Below are 25,420 nucleotides of genomic sequence, written 5' to 3' on the forward strand. Positions count from 1 at the left end.
CTCCTCCAGTAATTTAAATCAGAATCTCTGTAGGCATCAAAGCTGAGAACCACAGAAATAACTATCCTTTTCCCGAGCTAAGTCCTTCTTGAAACTAATCTAATATTGACAAACTTCCTTTTAAGAAATACCTACTACAACCAACAAATGTTTAATACGCAGCAAACGAAAAAATGTCTAGGATACTCAACCCAAAACATGAGCACATCATGTACAAATTCATCGTAATCTTACACAATGAGTTTCAAAATTTCTACAAGCCCTCACTACACAAACTCAGAATCCTCTTTTTTGAGACAGGGTCTGGATCTGTCACCCAGACTGGAGTATAGGGGCACTATCTCAGTCCACTGCAATCTCCGCCTCCTGGGCTCAAGCGATCCTCTCACCTCAGCCTCCCAAGTAGCTGGCATACGGAATGCCACCAAGCCCGGCTAATTTTTGTATTTTTTTGTAGAGATGGGGTTTTGCCATGTCGCCAGGCTGCTCTTCAACTCCTGACCTCAAGTGATCCACCCGCCCCGATCTCCCGAAGTGTTGGGATTACAGGCATAAGCCACTACGCCAGGCCTGTTCTTAGGGCAAGCTTTTTGAAAGTTTATCAACGAAAATCCCATTCTAATGTTACTTTTTTTTTTTTGAGACGGAAGTCTGGCTCTTTTCACCCAGGCCAGACTGCAGAGGTGCTATCTCGGCTCACAAGCTCCGCCTCCCGGGTTCCCGCCATTCTCCTGCCTCAGCCTCTGGAGTAGCTGGGACTACAGGCGCCGACCACTGCGCCCAGCTAATTTTTTATATTTTTAGTAGAGACGGGGTTTCACCATGTTAGCCAGGATGGTCTCGATTTCCTGACCTCATGATCCACCCACCTCGGCCTCCCAAAGTGCTGGGATTACAGGCGTAAGCCACCGCGCCCGGCCTTGAGACATCAATTAACACCCAACTTGGTGATTCTCATCCAACCATGATTATGTATTTTTAAAGAAAATTACTATACTTACTAACACATTTTCCTTACCATAGCCATTTTCAAAAGAAGTTAGGGTACTAACACTTTCTAGTTTAGATGGCCAAAGCCCAGTCAGTCTCTAATTAAACAATTCTTTTAAACCCTAGTTATTCTAAAACCAAGCTATTCTTGTCACAAGTCCCATTCCACTAACCACAAAATTTAGCACATTTGTACCTGGAAGATAACACCACATGTCAATTACAATATACATATTCCTTAGTTAATTCTGATATCACAGGACCCCAAAAAAAGCTGCTTGGTGTCTAGATTACTTGGGTATTAAAACATGGATAAGCTATTTGTTCAGTTGGAGAGAAAGGGCATATAGAGTGACAGAGCAACAAAAAGACACACAGAGAATGCATTTCTTGTGAAAGAAAAGAATGAAATGTAGAAACCCTAACGGCCTTTTGCTTTGGAAAATTAACTCCAAAAGCCACTAAAAATACTATCAATTAGATCAGAAAAGACATTCGGTATGTATGTGTTCCTCAAGCATTTTAGAAAGGGGATATGCTATAACTTCCCTGTTGGTTCCAGATTCAACACAGCACAAAGCAAGAAAACTTTTATTTACTACACTCACAAGTATGATTAAGTGTTCCTGTTTACTCTGGTAGGTTAAAATATCAAATACTAGTTCCCACAGAAGAACTGTTTTTTAACATCTAATCCTATTCGGAGGATAAAAGGGTGGAAAAACTCAAATGTTGAACACTGCCACTTTAAGTACCATTTTTGTCTTCAGGTGAACGTACATAAGACTAAACCATGATCCAACAATAGTTTTCTATTTGGTTTCACTAGTATCACTCAAAGAACTTGACACAGGCTAATGCTTTAACACTTTCTTATCGGAGACAAATTTAACTCTAAGAACATACGACTCAACAATGTACAAAGATTTAAGAATTTGCCAATCTGTCAATCATTTTAAAGAGTCCATATAATATACATAGCAATATAATATTCATAACCAGAAACTGCACTAAGTAAACACATCATTTAGTTTGTTAAGCTCTACCTGAAAACATGCTGTTTTATTAAAACAAAACCCAAAGACTTAAATCTCAAGTTATATGGTTTTACAATTAAGTCTTACTGAAGCAGCACAGATTTCCTTTCTTACAAACAAGTTAATATGCAGGAAGAACCCACAAAGTGCACACCAACAATGTGACAAACTGTAATATGTGAAATACAAATAAATCCTGAAGTTAATCTGAAGAATGTCAAGGAGTTACCAGAGGTTATGTAGTGCCCTTGATTTTTATTTTACCTACAAGTCTACAAATTCTAAAATTTACTCAATTGATTTAACTTTTTTAATAAACAGCACCAGTCTTGCCCATTGATACAATTAAAATTTGACCTTCTCAGTTCTTAGTTCACAAGTTTATTATGAAAAACACTGCAGTGCTCTTGTGCAGTCACATCGTCTTACAGGAAGGGGGAAAAAACAGTTCTGTTCAAAACAACTCACCAGGTTCTGACAGTAACAAAGAACAACATGGGGCTGAGATTTGAGTAGGGAATAAACTGAGTGCAGACAAATCATATAATTAAATTAAACGGTATCCCTGAAAATAAAAAGAACGATTTCAAAACTCACAAGTAGAAGGGAGGCCTTGGTACTTATTTTTAAAAATGTTCATTAAGCTCCAATGATTGTTTGCTGCTATCCTTATCTACAGTCATGCTGAGTAAAGCTATAGCTAAATGGAAGTTAAATTGTATTCACGAGGTGTTAATGTTTACATCTTATTATCTGCAGTCTCTCAGAGAAAGCAAAAGTAACTACAAATAGCGCTATGCCAGAAACTGGTTTCTTGACCAACAATGTCGCTTCAGCATGCAATGAACTGGTTCATTCTAAAGTGGTCACGGCTGTTGATGACAAGAGGCTTTGTATTTTTATATGGCACATCTTTTGGTCCATGTGAAAACAAGTTTTTTGAATGTTAACTATTTTCTGACACTTTGGAGTTACTGTTGCTCTTCCCATTTCCATTAGGTCGATATATGGTTCATGGCAATACTGTACAAGTTTAAAATTTCATTACAGGAAGTAGTCTGGGGTGCGACGAGTAACATGGGGCTCGCCTCTACGAGGTGCTGGGTCAAACTGCAAGCTGAAAAACAAGACAGATTCATGGTTTATGTTCCAAGACCTCCATGTACTGACAATCAAAATCAAGAACATGAGTCTTCCAAACTTTACACTTCCTATCCAATCTCAGCTTGTCTTAATGTAACAGAACCCTAATGATAATGGTCTGTTAACCGTACTCCCCTTGAAAGAGTCAAGGCAAATTCAGCCACAGAGACTATGCTTTTATAAAAATATGGTTTTTACCTTGACTGAAATTTCAAACAAAACAAAACATGGTTGGCGGGGCCTGGTGGCTCACGCCTATAATCCCAGCACTTTGGGAAGATGAGGCGGGAGGATAATGAGGTCAGGAGATCGAGACCATCCTGGCTAACACGGTGAAACCCCATCTCTACTAAAAAAATACAAAAAAATTAGCCGGGCACAGTGGCGGGCGCCTGTAGTCCCAGCCACTCGGGAAGCTGAGGCAGGAGAATGGCGTGAACTCAGGAGGTGGAGCTTGCAGTGAGCTGAGATCGTGCCATTGCACTCCAGCCTGGAGGACAGAGCAAGACTCCGTCTCGGGGAAAAAAAAAAAAAAAAAGAAAAAGAAAAAACAAACAACAAAAAAACACAAAACATGGTTTTAAAAGTGAAAAACCTAGTAATTTATACTAGGATCTATATATAATAAGTTCCTGTGGGTGTGTTTCAATGTAGGTCCATTCAAAAACTTAAAAATAAAAGTTGGAATCTAACATAGTATAATCCCTTAATAAACTCTTTTTTGAGATGAAGTCTCGCTCTGTTGCCCAGGCTGGATGGAGTACAGTTGCGGTATCTTGGCTCACTGCAACCTCTGCCTCCCAGGTTCAAGAGATTCTCCTGCCTCAGCCTCCCAAGTAGCTAGGATTAAAGGCATGCGCCACCACGTTGGGCTAATTTTTGTATTTTTAGTAGAGACGGGGTTTCACCATGTTGGTCAGGCTTATCTCGAATTCCTGACCTCAGGTGATCCACCCACCTGAGTCTTCCAAAGTGCTGGGATTACAGGCGTGAGCCACCGTGCCTGGCCCCCTTAAACTCTTAAACCTCACATTTAACTATATATTCAGGCTGGGCACTGTATCTTTTTTTTTTGAGACAGACTCTCACTCTGTCGCCCAGGCTGGAGTGCAGTTGTGCGATCTCGGCTCACTGCAAGTTCACACCATTCTCCCGCCTCAGCCTCCTGAGTAGCTGGGACTACAAGCACCCGCCACCACGCCTGGCTAATTTTTTGTATTTTTAGCAGAGACGGGGTTTCACCATGTTAGCCAGGATGGTCTCAATCTCCTGACCTCGTGATCTGCCCGCCTCAGCCTCCCAAAGTGCTGGGATTCCAGGCCTGAGCCACCGTGCCTGGCCGGCACTGTATCTTATACTTGTAACGCCAACACTCTGGGAGGCCAAGGTGAAAGGATCACTTCAGCCTAGGAGTTTGAGGTAAGACTGGGCAATATAGTGACACCCTCTCTCTCAAAATAAATAAACAAACCAAAAACCTACATATTCAGTAATGCAATAAAATGTTCAAGTAGAAATACTTACAAAGAGTATTTTAGAGTATCGTCAAGTTCCATGATTGCAGCTTGGTTACCACAACGATAACAATAGTTTGGAGCACTGAAAATCGTTACTACATTTCGGTCATGGCACCAGTTATATCCCTACAAGGAAAAGGAGGCAAAAATCTTACTTTACTCCCTCAATTCAACTAAATGCTACTTCACTCAAGAGAGAAAAAAATCTCTACTCATTCTCACCCCTGCCAAAGGCGCTTAAGAAATGTTAATACTTTTTTTCTGGTTGACTTAATAATTTGCTGTACTTCATACAACCTGTAAGATACATACGTATTTGTTTTCCCCCTAATTACAAAATTTGCTTTTAGTACTAAAAAGAAAAAAAAAAAGCCTTTAACAAACAGTGGCGACCACCGAAGAATGAACTGCTTCTCATGTATCTGCCTTGCTGTAAATGATGGTGTCTCATTAGCCTCTTCTATTGCAGTGGTCTTAAAACATGATTTAAGAATGAGTATTTAAGTGGCCATTCCCTAGAGAAGTAGATACCTAATCCTGGAGATCAAAACCTTACCAATTTCGTCAGTTACAGGTAAAGGCCTGTAAGTCGTTCACTGCCCAGGAACAAATGTGATATGCCTCTAGGATCTCCAGCTTTGTTTCCTCAAAATCTATCCATCTGAATGCATGAGCTACTTTTGTTACTTTTTGTTTAGTATTGTTCACAAATTTATTTATCTTTAGCAAAGTCAGATTTTATTGATAACCACAGAGTTGTACTAGTATTAATCTAATTAGCACCTTATTTTAAAAACATGCTAATCAGTGTGCATGTCAAGAACCTTTGCCTCTTTCCCTTCTCTTCTTTCAAATTACCTGTAATCCTACCATCCGAAGGACTACTTAGAACATTTTGGTGTATTTCTTTCCAGTCTCTCCTACATACATACATGTTAAATATATGAAATGACACTGGGATCATAAAATATTATATACACACCCCAACTCCCTACATCTTACTTTCCCACTCTTAAATCCCAAGTACTTCCTAGTCATTCAGATTTCTCTGGAAACATGTTAATGGATTCATTGTAATCAACAACTTGAGCTTTTAATTCTAGTAGTGTGCATCTACTGAAAAGGCTCAGGCTATAATGGTAAACTTATCAGAAGGAATAGATGGAATTTCTCACAAATGTCATTAATTTAAAACTCCCTAATATCTTCCTTCCTTAAGTTTACTAAAAAACAAGTCATATTTCAAAGAATAGAAGCATACCTCCATCACTAGCTGGTGAGCTCTTGACACCAACGTGAGGCCATTGGCATGATTAAATGTCTCTGAAATATCTTGCCCAAAGGTGTAACCAGCTCCTCGAGGAGATATTCCCCAACCACCACGGTCATCTGGATCTGACCACAGCAAGTCACACATTGGACCCTAAAAAATAACTTCAAGTTATAAAATGCCTTTTACAAACATGGTTAACACATTATTTGAGTAATCCATCAGAAGCAGCACCCTAAGTCACCCTCTTCGAGTGATGTTTGTGGACAACGCTAATAGATTGTGCAGTTGAAGTCAAACATCTGCATCAAGTAAGATGTATTTTCCAGTAGACTTTATGAGACACAGCTGACATCCATGGGACCCAGCAGCAACATGCTTTAATTAATCTGCCTATATTATGCAAATTTCAGAGTCTAAGACAGACAACCTAGGTCCTAATAAGCCCAGCTCTACAGCTGTTGTGATCTTGGCAGGTTTCTTAATGTCAGCTTCTTCTGAACAATAGGGCAGACAAGAGTGTTCACACCTCAAGTTGTTTTTGAGAATTGTAAGAGAGAATACATCTAATGAACTTATAATTAAACCTCTCCACTCTTTAATAAGTTTTCTGGAAAGATTTTATCAAATAAAAGTCATACCTCATGGGGAACTTCTTGTAGGCGATCAAGTGCTCTGATATGATCCAGTGTATCTATAGATGGCGAGAGACCACCATGTAGACAGAAGATCTGAAAAGAGTGGTTTAAAAGGTTAACCTCACCTAAAAAATTTGTAAACATTCTTGGCTGGGCACAGTGGCTCATGCCTGTAACCCCAGCACTTGGGGAAGCTGAGGCAGGAGGACTGTTTGAGGCCAGGAGTTTGAGACCAGCCTGAGCAACACAGCAACACCCTGTGTCTCTATAAAAATTTTTTAAAAATGAGCTGGACGCCCCCATCACTTGGCCCCTCTGGTGTTTCTGTGCTCTGCCTGAATGAGGCCTGACTTTGCAGGATTCAGCTTTGCTCCAGCCCACTCTAAACTATTGAGTACACTCCCATTCTTCCTAATAGAACATCACTGTCACACCCAGACTCCACCTCAAACAGCTCCTTTGAGAAAACTTTTTGGATATCACTCCTGCCCCCTGCCAGAAACTAGTATCTCCATGCTCATAAAATTTTATTGTAAGTTCTTTTGTGTGCACAATAATTAGTTCCTTACATCTCCCAGACTTGTCCAAAAACAGTCTGAGAGAATAAATGGGCTACATCATCCACCCCTGTGATCCCATCATATAGTTCAGTGCCTGATAAAGAATAATGCACTTTAAAAAGCTGGACACATTTATCAAATTAATTTTTTAAAATTTGAATGAATGCTATCAATATCTACTAAAAAATATCCCTAAAGGGGTGTAACAGTGGAAAGAGTCAGGAGCACCTGAACATTAAAGGAAGTTGATTCTCTGAAATAATCAGCAATGAGTTTTAGATCCACATACCTGCCCATCCACCAAGGCAGTGAGAGGAAGATAGTCAAAAAGATCTGTAAAATATTTCCATACATTTGCATTTCCATATTTTCTTAAACACTCATCATAGAAACCATAAACTTGTGTGATCTGTCTGCTCTCATGATTCCCTCGAAGAATGGTGATGCGTTCACGGTAACGAACCTAAAACAACAAAATGCAAAACATAAACAACTAGCTCTTTCAAAAACCAATGAAAATTCAAGAAACTTTCTATAGAAAAAAATGCAGAGTTACAATTTTGTTGAAAAAACAGCACACATCCTCATATCATACTGAACCAAAACCACAGCTCTACACAGTGTTTAAATGCTCATGGGATGTTTGCCCACATCATCTCAACTAAAATCAAACTCCCTCTACCACCAACTTTATACCAAACATAATCAATGGCATACAAAACCACATAAACTACTTTACAGTTCAATAATTTTTCACAAATTTATAGTTATGCAATAATCACCACAATCCAGTTTTAGAACCTTTCCATTATCCCAAAAAGATCCCTAATGCAGTCACTCTCCACTCCCACTCTAGCTCCTGGCAACCACTGATTTACTTTCTGTCTTAAGTTTGTCTTTTCTAGAAATGTCATATAAATGGAATACAAAATGTAGTCTTTTGGCTAATATCACCTAGAATATTTCTGAGGCTCACCCATGTAATGGCATAGATCAGTGGTTTGTTCCTTTTCACAGTTGCACAGTCCTTCACTGTATGCCTATACCATTTTTTGTTTCTCTATTCACAGGTAAGATGAACTGGTAATTATGTTATTGAGGTTTTTGGCTACTATGAATAATGTTGCCATAATCATATGCGTGGAAGCTTTTCTGTGGACATATGCTTTCATTTCTCTTGGGAAGATTCCTAGGAATGTAATTGTTGGATCATGTGGTAATGTTTAACTTTTTGAGAAACCGTCAAGTTGTTTTTCAAAGTAGCTAGACCATGTTATATCCCCACCAGCAATGCATGAAGAGTTTAATCTCCGGTATTAACCAACACTTGGTATTATCAACCTTACTGATTACAACCATTCTAATAGGTGTGAAGTAGTATGTCAGCTACTTTAATTTGCATTTCCCTGATTACAATTGATATCAAGCAGCTTTTCATGTGCTCACTGACCACTCATGTATCATCTTCTTGGGTAAAGTATCTATTCAAATATTTTCTCCATTTAACAATTATCTGTCTCGTTATTGAGCTATAAAAGTTGTTTTTTTGTTGTTGTTTGCTTTTGTTTTCTAATATCTGAATACAAGTACTTCTTTTCTCGTGTCATCTTTTGAAGAAACAATCTTAATTTTGATAAAGTCCAATTTTTCAATTTTTTATGGATTGTGCTTTTGTTATATCTAAGAATCTGTACTTAACCTGACAAAGATTTTCTGGTTTTTTATTCCAGAAGTTTTGTAGCTTTAGCTCTTACATTTAGATCTACGATACATTCTGATCCATTTGCTTCAGCACCATTTACTGAAAGAAACATCCTCTCTCCCGGTATTCTTTTGCTAAGGCTGCCGCAACAAAGCATCAAAGAACAGGCAGCTTAAACAACAGAAATTTACTTCCTCACAGTTTCAGAGGCAGAAGTCCAAGATCACGGTGTCAGCAGAGCTGGTTTCTTCTGAAGGCCTCTCTCCTTGATTTATGGATGCTCATCTTCTCCATCTGTCTTATCTTCTCCCCATTTGTGTCCTAATCTCTAATAAGGATACCACTTACACTGGATTAGTGTCCAACCATGTGACCCCACCACTTTACCTTAATTACCTGTCCAAATACAGTCACATTCTGAGGTGCTGTGGGTTAGGACTTAGACAAATGAATTTTGGGGGCTACAATTCAGCCCATTACACCTCCATGAGTAATTTCCCCCCCCCCAGATAGGGTCTCATTCTGTCACCCAGGTTCAACTGCACTGGTGTAGCTCACCACAGCCTCAAATTCCTAGGCTCAAGCAATCCTCCCACCTCAGCCTCCAGAGTGGCTAGGACTACAGCACATGGCAACATGTCTGGCTAAAATTGTTTTCTGAAGAGATGGTGTCTCACTAGGTTGCCCAGGCTGCTTGCATGAACTCTTAAAGGTAGCACACTTGGCCGGGCGCGGTGGCTCAAGCCTGTAATCCCAGCACTTTGGGAGGCTGAGACGGGCGGATCACAAGGTCAGGAGATCGAGACCATCCTGGCTAACACGGTGAAACCCCGTCTCTACTAAAAAAAATACAAAAAACTAGCCGGGCGAGGTGGCGGGCACCTGTAGTCCCAGCTACTCGGGAGGCTGAGGCAGGAGAATGGCGTAAACCCAGGAGGCGGAGCTTGCAGTGAGCTGAGATCCGGCCACTGCACTCCAGCCTGGGCCACAGAGCGAGACTCCGTCTCAAAAAAAAACAAAAAACAAAAAACAAACAAACAAACAAAAAGGTAGCACACTCATTCCTCTTTGAGCACTGGATTCATCCTGGGTTTTTATTTTTAGCACAGGTTAGCTCTTTTCATAGTATTTGGAGTCACCGCAGAAACCTTCCACCATCTAGTCCAACTCCTTCATTTTACAGCTGCAGAAAATAACAACCTCCAAAAATATTTTGTAGCATTTTACACAGTTCAGATATTAATCACGAAAATTCAGCTCAAGCTAAAACCACATCTCACTGCTTCTCTAATATTAGGAAAGTCTGTGACAGTCATTTTATCATTTTGAATATTATTTAATAAAAATCAGTCTGTTGCCTAGGAAAATTTTTTTTTAAAATCTCCCCAAGATTTTTAGGTAAAGATAAAGTCAAACAATTTATTTAAAGGGAAAGGCGGAAGCCTGCCACCCTAACAGCTATTTACCATGTTTTGCTTCATGTTCAGATCATCATTGGTACATTTTGCAAAGCTACAACTGGCATGTAATGCATGTAATTTTGGAACTTGCTTTTTTCAGTTATCATTTCTATTGTTATAGAGTTTTGTTTTTTGAAGACACAGGGGTCTTGCTCTGTCACACGGCTGGAGTGCAGCGGTGCACCATGGCTCACTGTAGCCTTGACCTCCCAGGTTCGAGTGATCCTCCCACCTCAGCTTCCTGAGTAGCTGCGACTACAAGCGTACACCACTGTACCTGGCTTTTTTTTTTTTTTTTTTTTTTTTTTTTAACTTTTTGTAGAGATGGGGTCTATGTTGACCAGGCTATTCTTGAACTCCTGGACTCAAGTGATCCTCTCCGCCTTCCCCAGCCTCCCAAAGTGTTGAGATAACAGGCATGAACCACTGCACCCAGCCTATTCTAGATTATTACTGTCATGGTTAATGGCTGGAAACTATTCAACTGAGATAAACTATAATGTACATATTCACTGTTAAATATTTACAGCAAATGTTTTCTTGAATTTCTTCCTCAGAAAAAATCTTTTTTACTTGAACAAGATTCTTCCTTAGTTTTTTTTTTTTTTTTTTTTTTGAGACAGGGTCTCACCGTCACCCAAGCTACAGTGTGGGGTGGCAAGATCAAGTCTCATTGCAGCCACGACCTCCTGGGCTCAAGCAACTCTCCCCACCTCAGCCTCCTGAGTAGCTGGGACTACAGGCCTGTGCCACCACACTTGGTTAACTATTATTACTATTTTTTTGTAGACAAGGTCTCACTATGTCACCCAGGCTGGTCTCAAACTCTTGGACTCAAGCAATACGCCCACCTTGTCCTGTCCTCCCAAAGTGCTGGGATTACAGCCACGAGTCACCGTGACCAGCTGATGTAAACATTTTGACATTTGGTATGTTTATACATTTATAATACTTCAAAAGTATCTAAAAACACAAACCTAATTATATTATCTCTCCATACCGCAACTTACTGAACTAAAATATCTATTTGACCAGCCGTCTAACATTTTTTTCTTTTTTTTTTTTTGAGACACAGTCTCGCTCTGTTGTCCAAGCTGGCGTGCAGTGGCACAATCTCAGCTCACTGCAACCTCCGCCTCCTGGGTTCAAGCAATTCTCCTGCCTCAGCCTCCAGAGTAGCTGGGATTACAGGCACCCGCCACCACCCCCGGCTAGTTTTCTGTACTTTTAGTAGAGATGGGGCTTCACTATGTTCTCCAGGCTGGTCTCGAACTCCTGACCTCAGGTGATCTGCCTGCCTCAGTGTCCCAAAGTGCTGGGATTACAGGCGTGAGCCATCACACCCAGCCTATTTTTTCAAACAATTTGACTGACGCATTCATTTTTTTCCTTTTGTTTTGATTCTGTACCATCCCCTTACTCAGAATGCAGACGCCTATGATTTGTAAGTCTGAAACCTGAACATATGCATTCCCAAATGTGGAATTTTGTTTTATTTAACATTCAGATAGAGAAAATAATTGGGAAAAAAATATTCAAGAGGACTGTCTTACCCATTTCAACAACCCCCAACATAAAACTGAAATTACCTTAAGAGCTACAAGCAGTGTAACTGTTTCAACTGAATAATATCCTCTGTCAACATAATCTCCCATAAACAAATAATTTGTATCTGGTGATTTGCCACCAATTCTAAACAGTTCCATGAGATCATGAAATTGCCCATGCACATCTCCACAGACAGTGACTGGACATCGAACCTCTTGCACGTTGGATTCTTTTGTCAGGATTTCTTTAGCCTACAGATGGGAGACAAAAATAAGGCAATACATGTGGCATTAAACAATATTAACAAAGATTTGTTTACTTACACTTAATGTAACTTAAGGGGCAGACTCAGTCTAAGATAAAATTGCAGGCATTTATGATCCCATTAAAATAAGCGAGATATGATTATAATCCATTAGGTATCTCACCCTGTTACCTAGGAAAAAAATGTGCATTCCTATCATCAATACCAGGAGTTTTTAAAAAACCTATCAAATTGCCATCTAATTAAATACTAATTGTTAGCAGCCACATAAAATCAATGAAAATAGAACAGGACATTCAGGTACCTACTTCCTTACCTTTAGAGTTCTAACTACAATACAGCACTCAAAGATTCAATTTTTTTTTTTTTTTTTTTTTTTTTGAGACAGGGTCTCATTTTGTCACCCAGGCTGGAGTGCAGTGGTATGATCACAGCTCACTATACCCTGGATCTTCTTGGCTCAGGGAATCTTCCCACCTCCCACCTCAGTAGCGGGGACCACAGGGACACGCCACCATGGCTGGCTAATTTTCACAAACTTCTCTGTAGAGATGGGGTCTCACCACGTTGCACAGGTGTTCTCGAACTCCTGGGTTCAAGTGATCCTCCAGCCTCATCCTCCCAAGGCTTGGGATTACATGCATAATCTACCTCACCTCAGCCCTGTTTGACTTTTTAAAAACATGTTTTTGGCCAGGCACCATGGCCCATGCCTATGAGAAAATCATTTGCTCAGCCATCTGAGTGACTACTATGTACCAAGTCCCGTGCTAGCAACTGGACATACAGTGGTGAACAAGATGGCTCATTCCCACTACCGTAGAGGGAAGAAGGACCACAAACAAGTAACCAAGCCAAAAGTACACTGTGTTAAGTGTCACAAAGGAAAGGGAAAGGGTAACTGGGAGAGACCTCTTTACATAAGATACCAAAACAAAGTACCAGAGAATTGTTGCTAATGAGCCATGACAACCACAGATGACAAGGACTGGGTTCAAGGCATTGGTAATGCAATCTTAGCTGCACATCGAAAATCCCAATGCCCAGCCAGGCCCAGTGGCTCACAGCTGTAATCCCAGCACTTCAGGAGGCCGAGGTGGGCAGATCACTTGAGGTCAGGAGTTCGAGGTCAGCCTGGCCATCATGGTGAAACCCCGTCTCCACTAAAAATACAAAAAAATTAGCCAGGCATGGAGCTGCATGACTGTAGTACCAGCTACCTGGGAGGCTGAGGCAGGAGAACTGCTTAAACCTGGGAGGTGGAGGTTGCAGTGAGCCAAGATCTCATCACTGCACTCCAGCCTAGGTGACAGATCAAGACTCTGTCTGAAAACAAAAACAAAAATACCAACGCCCATCCCTTCCCCTAATTAATCAAGTAAGAATTGTGGAGAGTGGAATCAAACCATCAATAATTTTTAAACACCCCAACCCTTCCTTTCCTCAGTGTGCAACCAAGTTTAAGAACCACTATTTTCAAGTCTTCAAACATTTTTGGGGGCCTATTTCAGGATGCCTACCAACCAGTGACATCCCTAAAGTGACCTAACATTTTACTGAGTTTAGAAGAAATTTCCACTGTGCTTTTTTCAATTTACACTGTGGCTCATGCTTATAATCCCAGCACTTTGGGAGGCTAAGGAGGGTGGACGGCTTGAGCCCAGGAGTTCAAGACCAGGCTGGAGTACAGTGGCGTGATCTCGGCTCACTATAACCTCTACCTCCCAGGTTCAAACGATCCTCCTGCCTCAGTCTCCATGAATAACTGGGACCACAGGTGTGCATCATTATGCCTATTTTGTATTTTTTGTAGAGGTGAGGTTTCACCATGTTGTCCAGGCTGGCCTCGAACTCCTGAGCTTAAATGATTTGCCCGCCTCTGCCTCCCAAAGTGCTGGATTACAGGTGTTAGCCACTACAACGGCCTGAGATATCTATTAAGAAATATGTACAACCCATTATTATCAAATCCTACTTGATTTTGAAATTTTTCTCTCCAGGGTAATTCCAGCTTCCCATTAATTATCACGAAAAAACACAAATTCACTAGGCATATTCCATTACCAAGTCTGTCTGGCATTAATACCACATCTAGTGTTTTTTCAGCACCTATCATATATTAATGAAAATAACTGAATGAAATAAGTCCTACACTGAGAAGAAACTTGCCAAAGTTATTCAGAAGTTTTAAAAGGGCATGACATAAGAAAACAGATGGTTATATACCGTGTACATCTTGCCTTGATGTAATTTTCACATTTAAATCTATCAGAAGTTAAATGTTAATATACATCTGTGAATATCTGTTTACCTGCAAGGCTCTCCTCTGTATGAATAGTAAAAAATTGACTTTCAGGACTGCCTGAAGTTCCTTACTACAAGTGACTCAAAATTTCTATTCAAATCATGAAGGAAAATTAAGTCTAAATGCTATTTGTTGCTGTTATTTCAATTTAGGCAAATCACAACGATAAACACATCTATTTTTTAAACTATACAAATTAGTCATACATTCTTGTAAAAAAATTTGGCACAGATAAAATGAAATGTTCCTTTTGAGCACCCTGCACAATCCCAACCCCTTGGGCACAGTTACCAACAAAATCCTGATGTACAGAGCTCCTCAATTTGTAACACAGCTGCATCCAGATAATCCTATTGTAAACATAATCGAGTCAAAAGTGTGTTTTCAGCTTACAATGCTTTCAATTTATGATACACTTATCTGGATGTAGGGATGCAGTCCCATCATAAACTGAGGGGTATACTGAATGTCTATCACTTTCACACCATCATTAAGTCGAAAAATCGGGGACTGTCTGTATATCCTTTTAAAACTTTGTTTACAAAGTTTACACACATACTGTATGTCTACAGAAACAGTAGTTTTCCTTTGCATTTTTAAACTAGAAACAATATTGTTCAGCAGCCTGCTTTTCTAACAATACATAATAATACATAACATTTATTGAGACAGCTGGTCAATTTCTCATAGGGGAGGCAGAGTATCCCCTGACCAATTACAATGGCAGAGCAGTGTGAAACAACAGCAATATATATCCTAGTATTTTCTCCTTTGTATACATATGCAGGCACATTTCCTGAGAGAAGATACCATGAAGTGAATTTAACTAGTGTATCAGGTAGTTTGATTTTTAAATGTTGACATTACCAAACTGTCCTTTAAAATAAAAAGAACAGTTAACTCTTAAGTGAAATTTCTAACTTGTGAATCCAGAAAAGCTAACCAAAGCTGTTTCTTCCCTTCCTACCAAACTTCACAGATCAGAACAAGTATAATTAAACACTGGCGTTAACAGTGGTATACAGTAGAAGCAATCACCCCTCAGACCAGAGAAAGAAAAATAAAAATTAAATTAAATTAAATTTAAAAATCACCCAATCAACTATTAAGTAGATCTTAACAAAAATGCAACCTTGGAAAGAACCAGTTTTAAGCATGATTTTGGTTGTTTTGTTGTTTTTTTTTTTTTTTTTCTTTTTTGGTCTCAACTTACCAGCTCTCAGGTAGTTACTACTACAATAAAACAGACTACACAAGAACACTAGAACAATAAAAGCTACAGATGTTCATAGAAAAGATCATTTTGGGCTGGGTGCGGTGGCTCATGCCTGTAATCCCAAATCCCAATACTTTGCGAGGCTGAGGCGAGTGGATTACCTGAGGTCAGGAGTTCCAGACCCGCCTGGCCAACATGGTAAAACCCTGTCTCTACTAAAAACACAAAACAGCTGGGTGCTGTGGTGCATGGCTGTAATCTCAGCTACTTGGGAAACTGAGGCACGAGAATCGTTTGAACCTGGGAGACGGAGGTTGCAGTAAGCCAAGATGGCTTCACTGCACTATAGCCAGAGTGACAGAGCAAGACTCCACCTCAAAAAAAAAAAAAAAATCATTTTGGCAAGTGCAGCAGCTCATGCCTGTAATCCCAACACTTTGGAAGGCAAAAGCAGGAGGATGGTCAGCAGTTCAGAGGCCAGCCTGGGCAACAACATATTGAGACCCCTCTACAGAAAATAAAAAAATTAGCCACTGAAGTTTTAGATACCCAGAAGGCTGAGCTGGGAGAATCGCCTGAGCCCAGGAGTTCAAGGATGCAGTGAGCCGTGATCATACCACCACACTCCAGCCTGGTAGACAGCCATTTAAAAAAAATAAATAAATAAAAATAAAAATAAAATAAAGATAAGCTGTGCTATCACAAGGACTTAGGCCTTGTAAATCCTGAAAGCACCTAATAAGGGTGGCTTTATGGATCACCTCCAGAGCCTCCAGACCTTTAGGAACCATCATTTTCAAAGGTGGTTACACAATCTCAACTGTCTAATTTAATACTCAAAGTAAATGGTAGAACCAGACTTTTAAGTAACTTAATTTTGACATTTGAGGTTTTTTATTTTTAATAACCACCTTTTTACTGTGGCATTTTGACTTCTATAAAGTCTCATGTCACCTGAATTAAGAACTGAAGGACAAGCAAAAGCAAATCACACATACCAAACCTTTTGCTTCCCCTAAAACATTTTTCCAGGATCTCAAATTTCTTAGGTAATATGGTCAACATCTGGGAAAAAAATTAAGATAAAGTTTTTAAAAGAATGTAATTAGGGCTGCGCACAGTGGCTCACACCTATAATCCCAGAACTTTGGGAGGCCAAGGCAGGTGGATCACTTGAGGTCAGGAGCTCGAGACCAGCCTGACCAACATAGTGAAACCCCGGCTCTACTAAAAAGCCAGGAATGGTGGCACACACTTGTAATCCTAGCTACTCAGGAGGCTGAGGGCAGGGGCATCACTTGAACCCAATGACCCAAGATCATGCCATTGTACTATAGCCTGGGTGACAGAGCGAGACTCCATCTCAAAAAAAAAAAAAGAATATAATTAGTACCATACTGGTTTTCATTTATCAGAACCCTTCTGAAATTCAGTCAAAGGGTATAGACTGAAATGAATGAATTTCAAGCAAACAAAAATTTGGTATAAACTTCCAAGAACAAGGTTAAAACTGCAATGAGGCTATTCTCTTAATAATACCTTATCAAAGTAACTGTGGGAAGTTAAACATCTCACACTGTCCTAGAATCCAAAAAATTTGCAGATTCACTTGAAGGAAAGCAATCTTTAAGGATACTTTTTAAAACCTTTTTTTTTTTTTTTTTTTTTGAGACAAGGTCTCAAAAGCACTATCATGGCTCACTGCAGCCTTGATCTCCCACCCAAGCTCAAGTAATCCTCCCACCTGTCTCTGGAGTAGCTGGGACTGCAGGCATGCACTACTGAGGACACTATCTTATTACCAGTATCCTCTCGGCATTCTGGTTTGGATTCAGAAATCCCACAACCTTATTTCCAATCCACTATTAATCAGCTACAAGATAAATGACCCACAGACTCAACATTCTTGAATACAGGCCATCATAACCACTGTAGTAACATGAAATTACAAACAAAGCAGGCTTAAACTAGACTTCATAAATCATCCATGCTGTTTTTCATGGAAGACAACGATTTTGTTTTTGTTTTTGAGACAGAGTTTCGCTCTTGTTGCCTGGGCTGGAGTGCAATGACGCAATCTCGGTTCACTGGAACCTCCGCCTCCTAGGTTCTCCTGCCTCAGCTTCCTGAGTAGCTGGGATTACAGGTGCATGCCACCACGTCCAGCTAATTTTTTTTTTTTTTTTTTTAGTAGAGACAGGATTTCACCATCTTGCCCAGACTGGTCTTGAACTCTGGACCTGAGGTGACCCACCCACCCTGGCCTCCCAAAGGCTGGGATTATAGCCACTGCGCCCAGCGGAAGACAATTTTTAAAAGTACATGAACCAAAAACAGATTCACTAACCACTTATCATTTTTGGCTGAGCACAGTGGCTCACGTCTGTAATCCTAGCACTTTGGGAGGCCAAGGCGGATGAATCACTTGAGGTCAGGAGTTTCGAAACCAGCCTGGCCAACATGGTGAAACCCCATCTGTACTAAAAATACAAAAAACTTAGCCAGGCGTGGTGGCGGGCACCTGTAATCCCAGCTACTCAGGAGGCTGAGGTAGGAGAATCATCACTTGAACCTGGGAGGCGAGGTTGCAGTGAGCAGAGACCACGCCACTGCACTCAAGCCTGGGTGACAGAGCGAGACTCCGAGACTCCGTCTCAAAAATAGTAACAGTAATTTCCTTAAGAGCACACAATAACTACAGGCTTGCCTCATTTTACTGTGCTTCACTTTACTGCACTTTGCATATGTTGCATTTTTTAATAAATCAAAGCTTTGTGGCAACCCTGTGTGGAGCAAGTCTATCAGCACCATTTTCCCACCATCATGTGCTCACTTCTTGTCTCTCTGTCACATCTTGGTACTTCTAAAATTATTTCAAACCTTTTCATTACTATTATATGTTATGGTGATATGTGATCAGTGATCTTTGATGTTACTATTATTAATTGTTTTGGGGCACTACAAACCGTGCCCATAAGATAATGAAATTAATAAATGTCGTATATATTCTTACTGCTGCTGACCGGCCATTCTGTCTCTTCCTCTCCTTGGGGCTCCCTATCCCGAGATACAATATTGAAATTAGGCCAATTAATAACCCTACAATGGCCTCCAAATGTTCAAGTGAAAGGAAGACTTGCATATCTCTCACTTTAAATGAAAAGTTAGAAATTACTAAACTTAGGAGAGGGCATATGGAAACTCAAGACAGGCCTAAAGGTAGGCTTCTTGCACCAAACTGCCAAGGTATAAATGCAAAGGAAAAGTTATTTAAGGAAATTAGAAATGCTACTTCAGTGAACACACAAATAGTAAGCCAAACAGTCTCACTGCTGATATAGACAAAGTTTTAGTGGTTTGGATAGATCAAATCAGCCACAACATTCGCTTAAAAGCCAAAGCCTGGCCGGGCGCGGTGGCTCATGCCTGTAATCCCAGCACTTTGGGAGGCTGAGGCGGGTGGATCATGAGGTCAGGAGACCGAGACCATCCTGGCTAACACGGTGAAACCCCTTCTCTACTAAAAATGCAAAAAATTAGCTGGGCGTGGTGGCGGGCGCCTGTAGTCCCAGCTACTCGGGAGGCTGAGGCAGGAGAATGGCGTGAACCCGGGAGACGGAACTTGCAGTGAGCCGAGATCGCGCCACTGCACTTCAGCCTGGGCGACTGAGCGAGACTCCGTCTCAAAAAAAAAAAAAACAAAAAAAAAAAAAACAAAAAAAACCCCAAAGCCTAATTCAGAGGTAGGTCCTAATTCTTCAATTCTATGAAAGCTAATAGAGGTGAGGAAGCTACAGAAGTTAAGCTTAAAGCTAGCAGACTGGCTCAACAGATTTAAGAACCCATTTCCATTAACATAAAAGTGCAAGATGAGGCATCAAGTACTGATACAGAAACTACAACAAGTTTCCCAGGCGATCTACCTAAGTGATGAAGGTGGCTGCACTAAACAACAGGTTTTCAATGTAGACAAAATAGTCCTCTAGTGGAAGAAGATGCCACCTAGGATTTTACTAGCTAGAGAAGTCAATGCCTGCCCTCAAACCTTCAACGGACAGGCTGATTCTTGTTAAAGACTAATGTAGCTGGTGACTTTCAGTTGAAGCCAATGCTCATTCACCATTCTGAAAACCATTTTTAAGTGGTAAGCCATTCTTCAGCACTTAAGAATTACGCTAAATCTACTATGCCTGTGCTCCAAAAACGGAACAACAAGGCCTGGATGACAGCACATCTGCTTACAGCATGGTATACTGAATATTTTAAGTGCATTGTTGAGACCTATTGCTCAGGGGAAAAAAAAAAAAAGATTCCTTTCAAAATATTACTGCTCAGCCTGGGCAACATACCAAAACCCCATCTCCACAAAACAATTAAAATATTAGCTGGGCATACTGGTACACAGCTGTAGTGCCAGCTACTTGGAAGGCTGTGGCAGGATTGCTTGAGCTCAGGAGTTCAAGATCAGCCTGGGCAACGTGGCAAGACCCTGTCTCTACAAAAAATAAAAATTAGCTAGGGATGGTAGTGAACTCTGTGGTCCCAGCTGTTAGAAAGGCTGAGGCAGAAGAATCGCTTGAGCCCAGGAGTTCAAGGTTCCCATGAGCTATGATGATGTTATCTTAAAATAAGTAAATAAAAGCACAAAATGATTACAACCATGTTACAATTCTTTGCATTAAAAAAAAGCTGAATGAAAAGCCCAGACACAGTGGCTTATGTCTTTGGGAGCCAACGCAGGTGGATGACTTGAGGTCAAGAGTTTGGGACCAGCCTGGCCAACACGGTAAAACCCCACCTCTACTAAAAATACAAAAATCAGCCAGGTAAGATGGCACAGGCCTGTAATCTCAGCTACTTGGGAGGCTGCGGCATGAGAATTGCTGGAACCCAGGAGGTAGAGGTTGCAGTGAGCTGAGATCATGCCACTGAACTCCAGCCTAGGCAACACAGTAAGACTCTCTCTCAAAACAAACAAAAAAAATGCTAAAACAAACAAACAAACAAACAAAAACCATTAAAATGTTAAGATTTCAATGAAAGCTTTAAGATATACAACTATCTTATTCTTACCAAGCAGAACTCTTTTCATTTCTATTACCTTTCAGTTTCTACCCACAGAAACCTCTTATTTATAACTGATCAGCATCTCATTGTGTCCTAAAGTTTCATACTCACTAACTCAAGTTTCTACATTATAGTGATTTTTTTAAAACTACATAATGCCCTTCTAAATAAACCTATACATGTACAGTATTATTGCTCATTTGAATTATTTCCTTTCAAAAAGCTTTAATTGTGGGATTATGGGGCAAAATAGCATTAACTTTTTTTTTGTTTCATATGTACTATAAAACTCAATTATGCCAATTTGTTATACAGTAAATAAATGAAAGAATATACTCATTCTCAGTTATTTCGGATATAAAAGGTGATCTCACTAATTTAATTGGCATTTTTCATTTCTGAGTACAAACTTTTTATTCCATGTTTATTTACCATCAGTTATTTCTCCTCTTATACAAGTTGTCCGTGTATATTTTTGAACATCTAATCATTAAGAGCTAGATGATGTTCTTAAGTATGTGTATAAACTATTTCAAACTGTTATTATAAGTAACTTTTTGGCATTTTCTCTTATTTTTTTTAAATACATAGCCAGAAATTTTCTATGCCCATTTTCCCTTTGTAATTTTTCTCCTACAAGTGTTAAGAAAAGTTATCACATCTCCCCATTTTCTAAGAGTTTTTCATCTTAAAATCTATACTTAAATCCTAGGATTACACGACAACTACTCAAGCTTTTTATATCAGCATCTTAAACCTGCATTGTTGGCCGGGCGCGGTGGCTCAAGCCTGTAATCCCAGCACTTTGGGAGGCCGAGACGGGCGGATCACGAGGTCAGCAGATCGAGACCATCCTGGCTAACCCGGTGAAACCCCGTCTCTACTAAAAAATACAAAAAACTAGCTGGGCAAGGTGGCGGGCGCCTGTAGTCCCAGCTACTCGGGAGGCTGAGGCAGGAGAATGGCGTGAACCCGGGAGGCGGAGCTTGCAGTGAGCTGAGATCCGGCCACTGCATTCCAGCCTGGGCGACAGAGCGAGACTCCGTCTCAAAAAAAAAAAAAAAAAAAAAACCTGCATCGTTAACATTATGACATTAACTTTAAATTATTCTGGGCATGGTAGCCCTTGCCTGCGGTCCCAGCTACTCAGGAGCCTGAGGCAGGAGAATCACTTGAACCCAGGAGATGGAGGTTGCAGTGAGCCAAGATCATGCCGCTGCACTCCAGCCTGGGTGACAGAGCAAAACTCCATCTCAAAAAATAAAAATTAAAATTAAAAAGTAAAAATTTTTTTGTAGAGACAAGGTCTCACACTACGTTCCCTAGGCTGGTCTGGAACTCCCGGGCTCAAGATATCCTCCTGCCTTGGCCTCCCAAGGTGGTGGGATTATAGGTGTAAGTCACTAGGCCTAGCCTCTAATTCTTTAAAAGCTGGTCACCAATATTTAATGTATACAGTAACTCCTAAACAGACTCTCACTCCCTTCACCATTGAAAACAGGTAACATTTCTTGAACAAATGCTATCTCAGAGAAAAGATGAGACTGAGATAATAACCCTTATTCTTCAAGTCTTAGGACTTGGGTACTCCAACAAAATCATATTATGCCATTCAACAGCAAGGCCATCTGAGAGCAGCAAGTGGCTCTGATGGACAACAGAGTACTCTTGCCACTATATTCCAGGGAAAACACTCAAGCACTGTTTTTAAGATAATTTCATCAGATGTCCAGCAAAATGTTTTCTCAGTCTCAAAAACAGTTAATCACATAGCAGTACCAATTCTGGCACTCAAGTATACCAAGAAATAACTTGCTTCAAAATACTAGTTCCAATATTTGGGGTTAATATTCACTTTTGTTGTTAGTTACATGAAAGGAATCATGATATAACTAATATTCTAAAGGTATAATATATTAAAAGTGGTTTCGGCTGGGCACAGTGGCTCATGCCTGTAATCCCAACACTTTGGGAGGCCAAGGTGGGTGGATCGCTTGAGGTCAGGTGTTTGAGACCAGCCTGGCCAACACGGAGAAACCCCCCACTCCCCACTAAAAATACAAAAATTAGCTGGGCATGGTGGTGCATGCCTATAATGCCAACTACTCAGGAGGCTGAAGCCGGAGAATTGCTTGAACCCAGGAAGCGGAGGTTGCAGTGGGCTGAGATTGTACATTGCAGCCTGGGCGACAGTGTGAGACTGTCTCAAAAAAAAAAAAAAAAAAAGGTGGTTTCCTTCAAAAGAAGGTAGTCAAACACAGAAGAACCCCAAGATCTATACTGAGGAAAAAGCGTTCAGATTCATCACAGATCAATGATCTATACTTAACTAAAGAAACCTATTTTTTGTTTTGTAGAAACAGTAGTCTCACTACATTGCCCAAGCTGGTCTCAAACTCCTAGTCTCCAGTGAGCTTCCAGCCTCTGCCTCCCAAAGCACCGGGATTACAGGTATGAGCCACCATGCTTAGACAGAAATCAAGTTTTTGTATCATCAATTCTGCCCTTGACGGAAAATGTCAATGCTGGCCTAACGTGTCTTCTCTGTAGGATCAAACTCAAAATCAGACACAAATAACCTCTTTACAATCTTAGTACTACTAATAGTTCTGTTTGACAAAGGAATCTCCATTTTTGAAAGTGATTTTACTACTAGAAGTCTGATTATTGGCCGGGCGAGATGGCTCATGCCTGTAATTCCAGCACTTTGGGAGGCCGAGGTGGGCGGATCACCTGAGGTCGGGAGTTCGAGACCAGCCTGAGCAACACGGAGAAACCCCGTCTCTACTACTAATACAAAAATTAGCCGGGCATGATGGTGCATGCCTGTAATCCAGTTACCCGGGAAGCTGGGGCAGGAGAATCGCTTGAATCCGGGAGGTGGAGGTTGTGGTGAGCCAAGATTGTGCCACTGCACTCCAGCCTAGGCAACAAGAGCAAAACTCCTTCTCTCAAAAAAAAAAAAAAAAAAAAAGTCTGATTATTAATTCTAATGTTCATTGTAACTCTAGCTCAAGTAAATTTAACATTTCATATCCTTACCATATAGCTGGACAGTTCCACCAATATAAAGACATAGAAGAAAAACTGGAAAAAATGCAATTAATTTTTGAATTTTACTTTTCAGTTTAAGAACTGAAATCATTTGAAAACTCTTAAGAAGTAAAATTACTAAATTCACAGGCAAAAAATTTTTTTTCAATATTCCAAGAGAATTTCATTTTGTCTCATACTGTTTTTACATCAAGACGAACGGTTGATTTGATATGTCATTTTGATAACGGTGCAAAAAAATCCAAGGTTTGTGGTAAGTTGGTATATAGGGCTAGCAGTTTGAGGGGTGGGGTGATACATGATGTAGAACACATTACTAGCCCTGGAAGCAAATAAGTCTTGAGTTACTTTCCTTCAACTATCAAAACATTCTTCATACTAATCATGTGTTGCTTAACCACAGGGATACATCAAATGATTTAGTTGTTGTGTGAACATCAGAGTGTTCTTACACAAATCTAGATAGTATAGATTACTACGAACCTAGGCTATTGGATAGCCTATTGCTCCTAGACTACAAACTTGTACAGCATTTACTGTACTGAATGCTGTAGGCAACTGTTAACATAATGTGAAGTATTTGTATAACTAAACATAAACAACATAAAGTGTTACACTATGACATTACAAGGTCACTAGGTGATAGGAATTTTTCAGCTCCATTATAATTTCATAGGACCACCATCATATGCAGTCCACCACTGACCAATATGTCATGACTACTTGTCTTTCATTAATTACACTGAACAGATACTGCTAATATCTGATGAAACATTTCAATCTTCTTTGATTAAAATCAGTATGGTTGTACTTTTAAAAGTTTAACCCTCCAGGTAATACTCTAGTAACTAGGATTTTCTGTTTGGCTCTAAGGCTTAGGACCTAAATAAAAGAAAAATGTTGGCAATGAGGGATAATTCTAAAACTGTAATGAAAGAAAAATATAAAATTTGTGAGTTTTCCTGTCTGTTTCTGCAATATAATCACCTTTGCCTCTGACCAAAAGGAAAGATCCTTAAAGCCCTATGTCTCATATGCACAACAGTCTAAACTCAATCTTTACCAACTAACCTACATATGTGAATGAATTAAACATTCCCAATCATTCCTGCATAGAAAAAAAAAAGTTTTAATCTACTTATACAACTGAGAAATGCTGCTATATATGTAGTTTCTTGGCTCACTGCAACCTCCGCCTCCCAGGTTCAAGCGATTCTCCTGCCTCAGCCTCCCGAGTAGCTGGGACTACAGGCGCCCGCCACCATGACTGGCTAAAATTTTTGTATTTTTAGTAGAGACGGGGTTTCACCGTGTTAGCCAGGATGGGCTCCATCTCCTGACCTCGTGATCCACCTGCCACAGCCCCCCAAGTGGCGGGATTACAGGCGTGAGCCACTGTGCCCCACCAGCGTAGATGGGTCTTTAAGGTTGATTTCATTACTAGAATTCTACCCCATCCTAAATCATTCCTTAAGCCTATTTTATTAAGTAAAGCCAGCCAAAAGAAAGAGATAGTGGGCATTATTGCTCATTTACAGATGATGAGCGGCAGAAAAATAAGTTACTTGACCACCGCCGGCACAAGCATTCTAAAACATTCCCTATCTGGAATTAACTACAAAGTCAATCTTCTGACTAATCCAAAACT

General features: G+C 40.2%; 1 protein-coding gene across 1 annotated transcript in view; it reads right to left on the reverse strand.

Moving 5' to 3' along the window:
* Positions 1–1,567: 1,567 nt before the first annotated feature.
* The window catches only part of PPP2CA (protein phosphatase 2 catalytic subunit alpha), a 32,848-nt gene continuing 8,995 nt past the window's right edge, over positions 1,568–25,420 (reverse strand). The window contains exons 2-7 of the mRNA XM_003900101.4: positions 11,907–12,116; positions 7,445–7,618; positions 6,599–6,688; positions 5,949–6,110; positions 4,695–4,813; positions 1,568–3,144 (exon numbers count right to left, since the gene is read on the reverse strand). Coding sequence (XP_003900150.1) covers positions 3,072–3,144; positions 4,695–4,813; positions 5,949–6,110; positions 6,599–6,688; positions 7,445–7,618; positions 11,907–12,116 — 828 coding nt within the window. The 3' untranslated portion in view covers positions 1,568–3,071. The remainder of the gene's footprint in view (positions 3,145–4,694; positions 4,814–5,948; positions 6,111–6,598; positions 6,689–7,444; positions 7,619–11,906; positions 12,117–25,420) is intronic.

This window comes from Papio anubis, chromosome 5 (genome assembly GCF_008728515.1).
Source record: "Papio anubis isolate 15944 chromosome 5, Panubis1.0, whole genome shotgun sequence".
Lineage (NCBI taxonomy): Eukaryota > Metazoa > Chordata > Mammalia > Primates > Cercopithecidae > Papio > Papio anubis.